This window comes from Crocodylus porosus, unplaced genomic scaffold, assembly GCF_001723895.1.
Source record: "Crocodylus porosus isolate Cpor-Errol unplaced genomic scaffold, CroPor_comp1, whole genome shotgun sequence".
Lineage (NCBI taxonomy): Eukaryota > Metazoa > Chordata > Crocodylia > Crocodylidae > Crocodylus > Crocodylus porosus.
In genome coordinates this window covers 16047032-16055967 of record NW_017728950.1, presented here as the reverse complement: position 1 = coordinate 16055967, position 8936 = coordinate 16047032, and the positions used below count along the sequence as shown (strand labels likewise).

The following is an 8936-nucleotide window of genomic DNA, read 5'->3' as shown; positions in this document are numbered from 1 at the left end:
GCCATGGCAGGGGGTCGGACTAGATGATCTGCTCAGGTTCCTTCCGACCCTACAAACTGTGAAACTATTTCAAAGCATTGTCCTATTTCATTTTGTCGAAACTTTCGCTGTTTCAATGCATTTCGACCAAAGGCTTTAACAGGGAATCGTGGAAATGCCTAAAACTTTGTCATTTCTTGCCTGACAGTTGCAGGGATGGTAGCCCCTTCTGAGGGTATGAAGCCTGCTAAGTTTCAAGGAGATGGATGCAGAGATTTCTGGGAAACTGCACCTCAAACTGTTCAAAGCACAACTCCTGAAATTGCTGGCAGTGCCAGCCTCCTCATCTGGCATGCAGATCTGGGAGCTTGCACCCCCGGGAGGGCTGCAGGGCTGTGCTGGACTATGCCTCAGGGGTGTGGGCCCCTTGATCCCCCAGGAGGAGTCCAGCACAGCCCCGCAGCCCTGCTGGGGGTGCCGGACCATGGATCTGCACGCTGGATGACAGGAGGCTGCTGCTGCCTCCTGGGACCGGTGCCAAAGCCAGGTAAGCCCGGCTTCGAAACTCAAAATGTTTTGAAACTTTCAAAACATTTTGAGTGCCCTCGTTTCATTTTGAAGCCTTTTATTTCAATTTTGCTGTTTTGTGCTCGATATGCATTGAAACAGCTTTGAAACAAAACACTCGGCAAAATTTTGTACAGCCTTAATATTCAGGTTTATTGTATGCGGTAACCCCTAGGTCTTTTTCTGCAGTGCTGCTGCCTAGCTAGTCATTCCCCAGCCTGTACCTGGGATTATCCTATCTTAGTGCAGGCCTTTGCACTTGTCTCTGTTGAACCTCATGAGATTCTTTGATCCAGTCCTCCAATTTGTTGAGGTCTCCTTTAAGAATTAAAATTACTCTTTAACTTTGTGATCAGTGTTTAGGTAAGCAGCAGCCGATCCATCTACCTCAGCCGCCTCATGTCCCAGAAGCCCAGACAGAGCCACGAGAAACTCTTGAATACAAAGCAGCACTTGAATTAGAAATGTGGAAGGAAATGCAGGAGGACATCTTTGAGAACCAGGTTTCTATACTGTTTTATTTTAAGCTTTAGAGGGGTTATACCAAAGCAGAGGAAAATACTAGCTACTGATATTTGATTTACCTTTTTAATAAAAGGGGAAAATGGCTGATATAGACTCACGTGACTAAAAATGCTGTGTATACATGCTTTCTTTCATTGGCCAGATCATGGTAACTGAACCATCTGGCCATAGACTAAAACAGGTGCTATAAGATTTACTATTTTAAAAATGTTATAACAAAATTTTTATGAAATGCAGTGGGTACTGGAGTTCAAAATGTGTGACTGCTATTGGATATTAAATCTGAATACTTAGACTGTTTTTTCCATCAGTGTCTATTATTATATTTTCTTTTTTGGTGTTCTCCCTCAGTTCTTGAAGACTTTCTGTTGATATCAAAGAAATTTAGTTAAAAACGATGATAGTCATTTTTGATGAAGTATCTGTATGCTGCTTTTAAAAGCGGAAAAAAAATTTTAACCTGGTAAAAATAGAGAGATTCCTAATTTTATGTTGTACGGTATTAAGTACACAATATAGTAATGTTAGCATGTTTTACTGTTGGAGTACAAAGGTGTTACAGTAACACAGATCATAATACAATGTAGTATGTTATTAAATAGGGTACAAAGCAGTTTGCTAAATAGCTTTATTAGCTTAATTGTTTGTGGCGTCACTGTAAAAATCCTTGCCTGACACACATTCTGCATTTCATATGGATATAGAACCTCTGCATGTGGAAAAGCAATGTTTGAAATTGGCTATGTGATTCTGAGAAATAATTTTTATGTTTATCTTTTTGTTAGTTTGTAGCACCTTTCAAAAAATGTCTGTGTCCTCATTGATAAGTACATTTTCATTCTTCTATAATCTCTTTTCTTGTTCCTTTTTGATAGCTAAAAAAGAAGGAGCTGGCTCACATGCAAGCACTTGCAGATGAGTGGAAAAAAAGGGATAGAGAGAGAGAAGCATTAGTTAAGAAAAAGGTAATGTGACTGACACCCCATGTATTCTGCAGATTTAACAGTATGCTGATGCATTTAACAGTGACCAACAAAAAACAGCAGGGGACTGAGTCTTAACATTATTACAAGCAAAGACAAACTAGGCTTTGCTAATTAATACAAAGCAGAAGCACTTTGGCTACCAGTCTTGGTGCCAAACAGAAAGAAGGGGGACAATAGATGCTTACAACGTCAAATGACTTTTTCTATAACATTTAGCCTTAATATTTGGAGATCTCACTTGCTGTATATGCACAATTAAATTTCTGATATTTGACACTAATACTTCATCATTTATTTCATACTATTTTATTATGTGGTATTAGTTGAAAACTGTGGAATATTCATCCCTGGAAAATTTTGAAGAGCAGGTTAAACAGGTATTTGACTAGTGTGGTTTAGTCGGGGAGGTTTCTGCCTTGAGCAGAGGACTGAACTAGATGACCTCAAGGTCCTTTCCAGTACTACTTTCCTGTGATCCTATGAAAACTGGAGCTTTGGGCTTATGTAAAGTTGTGATTTAGATGCAAGGAAAAAAATAAAAACAGTGCTTGTTCCTGAGTATTTTTGTTTGGTTTTTTTAGGTTGCAGAATATACAGTTCTGGAAGAACAACTTCAAAAAACTTTGAGAGACTTAGAAAAGCGTGAACGACAGCTTGTTAGTGCAGAAGCAGAGGTAACATACTTTTATTGATAGATTAAGACAGGTAATCAGAATTTAAAAATACTCTCCATATATATACAGTAAAAGCTATGTTAACCGGCACTTTATTAGCCGGAAAACTATTAACCGGCATCCAAGCAACGCAGCAAAAGCAAAACCAGAAGTACCACTTCTGGGGGAGTTTCTGTTTCGCCACTGCAAACTGAGTTTTTCTTCGCCACTTTTTCAGCCCACAGCCCAGGGCAAAGCAGCCTGTGCAGGGCCTAACTCGCTGTCCCCCGGCACACTGACACTGGGGAGCGCACCAGATGGTGCATATTTGATTAACTGGCATCCCCCATTCCTGGGGGATGCCAATAACAAAGCTTTTACTGTACATACTCTTGAGTTTCCAATGGAAACGGTTGTATTGTTAATAACTATGAAGACTCTCAAATTTATCTCTCCATTCACTGCAATGCAAAACTTGAATTCTGACCTCAGCATTAGTAGTATGTAAAGAGAGCTATCCAGGTCAGGTTAGTAAATGACATTAGAAATCTGTATCCTTCTGTCAGTCTCAGGAGAGAAGATGCAGCAGCTAACACTTACTATATCTCTGAATGCTCTGCATGGGAGAGGAAAGTGCACAGGGCTAATCATGGATATGGGATATTTCCAAATCATGATATTTCAGCAGTACCAGCAATGTTATTTAGTTAATATGGGACATCAGCATGACTGTTGTTCTAATTCCATGGCTGAAGCTCATCTTATCATATCTGCCTATTTTGACACTTAAACAGAGTTAAAGTTCCCAATGTGTGACCATCTGACTCCTGCTTAAGATTGTCTGACTCCTACCTCCCAACTTGGTTCAGACCCTCCAAGATTTAATTTGCATTGTAAATCATCATATGTCAGTTACTTTATGCTTCCTTTCATAATTCTTGTGGGTGGCTAGAGTTTGTCTGCATTTGCTTCAATGAAAGTATTACATTTTTTAGTTACATCCATATTTGCCTCAAAAATTGAATGGAACACTGAAAGCTTACAGACAGTATTGAGGTAGTGCATTCAGAAGTTATTTAAAGGTGATTTACTGCATACACAATTTCAGAAATATATAATGCTCTTATTCAGCAAGCACTAACTCAGTGCTTCTCATGTGTTTCTCGAAAATTCAAGTGTGTAACAAAGGTCATATTTCATATTTAGCTTAGTAGGAAGTAATACAGATAACAGTTTGAAAGTTCATATCTGCTGAACCTTCCCTATGATCCCTCTGTTCCACTCTAACAGGATGGAAAAGATAGATGCATTTTTTCAGTTAGAATGGAAGGATAGAAGAAGGAAGGTGTCATTTCCAGACCCTATTTAGCCAGTGAGACATAAGATGCTGGTATCTTATAAAGATAAAAAGAGGCAGGTAAATTGTAGGAGAGGTTTTTGGCTATGATTATTATAGTAACTTACAAGTCACTGGTTAATTTGGGAAGGGATAGTGGAAGACTGGCTACATCTCCATCTGTCCATACTGAAAATATAGCAGTGAAGACATTAAAAGGAGCCCTCCATAGATAGAAGCCAGGAAAGTTTCCATTAATCTTTAATAGAAAGATTAGTACAAGTGTAAGGAAGAATTTCAAATGAATTGTACTTATAGATACTGCCTTTAAAATGTTTCAATGTTAAGCTTCAAAGAGTAAAGAAAGAATTGCAAGCAGAGCATGAACGAAACGTTCAAGAACTTCAGGATTCAGTGCGGCGAGCCAAAGAAGAATGCACTCATCAAGTAGAACTAGAGAGGTCAAAGATCAAACAGCTGGAAGAGGACAAGATCCGCTTACAACAGCTGGTAAGTAAAGTTTTAAATTTCCTTTTCAGGCTGGGATAGTTGCAAATAGGACGTTTCAGAAGTTGTACGTTATTGAAGCGAACACGTTTGGGGAACTCTTGCCGTAAACATGTTGGTCCCAGTTATCCAGTGAGATTCATACCACAGTTAAGATCCACCGGCTTTCTTTTGCATTTGGTGTGTTAGCGGTATTTTGCTTTTTAAGGCTGATTATGTTTGGTAATGAAAAAACATACGCTTTGAACGTTATGCAAGACATTCTTCATCAGTTCTGAAGAGTGAAAACCAGCACAGCACAACATAGCTGGAAGAAGAGGGGGGAAGAGAAATTCCCAGGGTAGCAGATATAATTATCTGAAGAAGAGAACCTGGGATTTCAAGGCCAACAAGGAGGAAAAGGGTATTCTCACTTTTCATATGTGGGAAGAATTCAGTAAGTAGGCAGGGTAGATTTGCATCATAGAGGTTAACCAAAGTAAATACATAATATAGTACAAACTTTATAGTTCTTAAATCTATGGTGGAAATCAGATTTTTAGAAATTCTTCTGCAAGTGGTTTTTGAAGAAGTTGGCATGTTGAAGGGCCATCTTTGTGCCATAGCTATGCCCATAGTTTGGTGGAAGTGTTGATCATTGAAAATGAAGTTGTCGCAGATGAGAATCAAGTGGTTGATTTATCCAACATGTTGCAAATCTGAGTATTCAGTGTTCTTTTAGGTATTTCAGTTCAATTTATTATTAAGGATCCTGGCTAAAAGTCATGCTCCTGAAAACAACTTAACAGACATAGAACCATAATATAAATGTAAGCAAAAATAACAAAAGTGTAAAGATAACAACAGAATAGGGACAACCATTATAAAGGATTGTTCCTACTCCTAAAATTATCATAAATACAAATATGGTAATAAGTCAGATCATAAACCTATAAAATGTTTATTCACAGGTCCACAATTGACGCAGTAAAAAACAAATATAGTGATGAAGTTTATCAGTCATATCAGCAGTAAAAGATATTTAGCTCTGATTACTTCAGCCTTAAACGCAGAAGTTGCAAGACAGTTTACTAAATATGAATCTGTTTGCTGGAGGAGCCATATTAATTTCTCTCTATTTAAGAAATATGTCGATTTCTGCAAGAATGGTGATAAATACTTTCTCCTTATGTCATTACATAAAGGGCATTCTAAGACATTAGGAGTTTTGGAAGATACTATTCATTGACAGGCTGGGCAACATCTTTTAGCCCTTGGAATGGAAAGTCTAGGTATTTCATGAAGGCAGCTGTGCCTTCGTGGTGTGCAGTGTTAGTGAACAAGTCAGTAACACACATCCATGGTTGTAAGTGTGTTCTTCTCAGGGAAGTGGTTGATTCATTCTGGATTCTTTTGAGGAAATCCAAATGCCTTGTCACTCAAAGAGCAAACTTTCTACAAGTGGTTTCAGGATAGTTACTATGAATCCTGATAGCTCTTCAGTGAGGGTACCGCAGTTGGATTTGATGAGTCTGCCAGGGTTACCTTGTTTGTGGATGTTTGGGAGCATATAAACCAGGGGTAAGGCAACGTTTTTTGGCCAGAGTGCCTAAAAAAAACCTACAATGCCTACCTTGGAAGGTGCTGGAGTGACAGCATGCCAGAAAAACAAAACAAGGGTAGGGGGTATATGGCAGGATGCCCTGCTGCCCTGTGCCCCCTAGCCCTGCTTCCCCTTGCCCTCCAGCTCGGGCTCTGTGGCTATCACCAGCTACCCAGAACCTGGGCCAGCTGCAAACAGCTGCTGCCTCCCCATCCCGGCTCTAGTATCTGAGGAGGAAGCAGATACCTGCGATGGTCCCTGCTGTGCTTCCCTTACTGCCGTTTGTGCAGAGCAGTGATGGAACCCAGTATGGCAGGGCACAGTGTGGGGTGTAGAAAAATGCCTGCCACTCCCATCTCCCCATTGCCCTGGCCACACTTCCCCTGCAGGTGGGGGCAGCAGTGAGGGGCACAACCCTGCATGCTGCCTATGTTGCTCCCGTGCACACAGGGGAATTGTGAACCAGGCAGCACGGAGCTTGCAGCAGCAGGCAGCTTCCCTATGCAGCCCCTCTGTGCACTGCTGCTCTGGGTCACACACACTGCGCTCCCACTCCTGCTGCCCTCCCCTGGACCCCCCCAGAGCAGTGTGTGTGTGTGTGTGTGTGTCCCACTCCTGCTGGACCCCCCCAGAGCAGTGTGTGTGTGTGTGTCCAACCCAGAGCGGTACCACACAGAGGGGCCAAACAGCTGCTGCCGCCCTGGCCCCAACCATAATGCATGCCAAGGAAAATGGCCTTGCATGCCATGCTTAGCACACATGCCAGGGGTTGCTGACCTCTGACATAGACAGTTCTTGTTCAGAATGAGATGGGGGTTTGTTGTGATAAGTTAATGATATTTGTGTTCTGGATGCTACTGTCTTCATTTTCCATCTTGTGGTGATGGTTTACTGTCTATTATGTACTTTTCAAGAAGTTGTTAAATTGCTGGCATTCATAGCTCATTAATGAAATCTCTTGCTAGCCAGACCAATTCATTTTACATTAAAGTAATATTGTCTTTTGGAACTAGCAGGGGGGCAGTAACATATGTGCTACTTCTAACTTTTATGTTGTTGCAACTTTCCCTATGCCCAAGAAACTTTACTTATGTTTTGTCCTTCAATAAAATTCTCTTAGTAAATTAACCATTTTATTGATGTTGCAAATATGTATATATTTGCTAATGCCAGTAGTTTAACAGTCTTTGAAGTACATAATAGTGCACCAGCAACACAGGAAGAAAATCAAGACAGCAAGAACCCTTTCTAGAGGCAAATGAATTATTGTCCTCTCTCAAAAACACTTTCTAGAGGCAAAGGAATTATTGGAATTTGAATCTTCAAAAGCAAGGGATAGAACAAAAAAAACCGGCAAGCTAAAATTATAGTGATCTAAATGTGATTTCTTATATTCGTAGTTTCTTGTTCAGAAAAATGTGTGATTACACACTCCTCAAATTCAGGAGTTTGTAAGTAAAAAAAAAAGTTCTGGAATGAAAAGTGCTACTTAAAGTTACTGAGGAAAAAGGAGCAAGGGGGAGGGGAGATGCACAAAAAAACAAAAGCCCCCAAAACTCTCAGCTAAGTTTTATTAGCTAAGTACTGATAACAAATTACTTTGGTAGTAGCATTCCTGAACAATCAATATTTAGACATTTTATAGCTGTCTCTCTTAATGAAGCCGGAAATATGCTCCTGAATATTATTTAAATACTTTTGAAAATATTTATCTCCTTTTGTATAGCATATGTTTTGTTTTGGCATGTTTTGCTTTCTAATATAAGAGTTTATGTATTGTATTGTAGCAATGAGTAATTGAATTGTACTATATTACAAAAAAAAAATTAGAAACACCTGGATTTCATTTTAATTTTTCCTTTTTTAGTATGTCTTTAATTTCCATTTAGCAGCAACTTGGGTTTAAGCTTCATTTCATATTGAATGAATGTAAAAAAAATTTTGTTTTCTATACCCTGGCTTTTTCCAGTATTAAACTTCCATGTGTTGGTTGAGACATCTGACAATTCAGAAAAGGCCTAGCTGTTAAAGCAAAAATAATTGATTTTCCATAAAAAAGCATGACCTCTATTGTATCCGTCTTGATCTTTTAAAAATTGAGCCAACCTTCAAAACCCATTCTAATGACCACAGGCAACATTTTCAAATTGTGTGTGCATTTCACCCAATGCTTATATTGATGGTAATGATTTCTGATCGATTGTTAAAATGACCTAAATTAAAATGGTTAACTAATTTTGCAATACTCTAGCATAAAATAAGGCTGTAGAATAAGGGTGTGGTCTGGTTATGTCTCATCTTTGTTTGTATTCAAAGTAAATATAGTTATCGCCAAAAAGGCCCAGTCAGTTAACATCTTCGGACATCATGGGCTGGATTCAGATTTGCGCCATGTACAGACATTCAGTTTCTCCTGGGAGAGTTGCTGTTTTCCCAGGAGAAATCATAAGGGTACAGATGTTCAGGATTTTTCTCCCAGAGCAAGAATAACCCAGGAACAACCAGATTTAAATCACTCCTGGCAGAGTTTCTTCTTGGAGAGCTAATGTCTGTACATGTTCTCACCTGTAAAAAGCCACAGTCTTGCAGCATCCCAGGGTGCTTTAGTCCAGCGTTCCCCCTTTCCCTGCCTCCATGCTGCTCCCATTCTGTTCCCAGGCAGACTGAGGGGCCTGCAGAACATTGTGAAATGTGTGAACAGGAACACCGGCTGAACAGAGTCAGCACTGCAGGCTGTCTCCTCTTCAGAGGCTCAACATCTGAATATCTATTGAAGTGTTTCCTTGTAATTTTTCTGCCAA

At 39.7% G+C, this 8936-nt stretch overlaps 1 protein-coding gene across 3 annotated transcripts in view; it reads left to right on the top strand.

Annotated features, from left to right (window-relative positions):
* CEP120 (centrosomal protein 120) overlaps window positions 1-8936 on the top strand; it is a 67718-nt gene that overhangs the window by 34724 nt on the left and 24058 nt on the right. For all 3 annotated transcript variants that reach the window (XM_019555252.1, XM_019555251.1, XM_019555253.1), the window contains exons 13-16: window positions 903-1049; window positions 1947-2036; window positions 2639-2731; window positions 4395-4556. In XM_019555252.1, the coding sequence (XP_019410797.1) occupies window positions 903-1049; window positions 1947-2036; window positions 2639-2731; window positions 4395-4556 (492 nt within the window). The remainder of the gene's footprint in view (window positions 1-902; window positions 1050-1946; window positions 2037-2638; window positions 2732-4394; window positions 4557-8936) is intronic.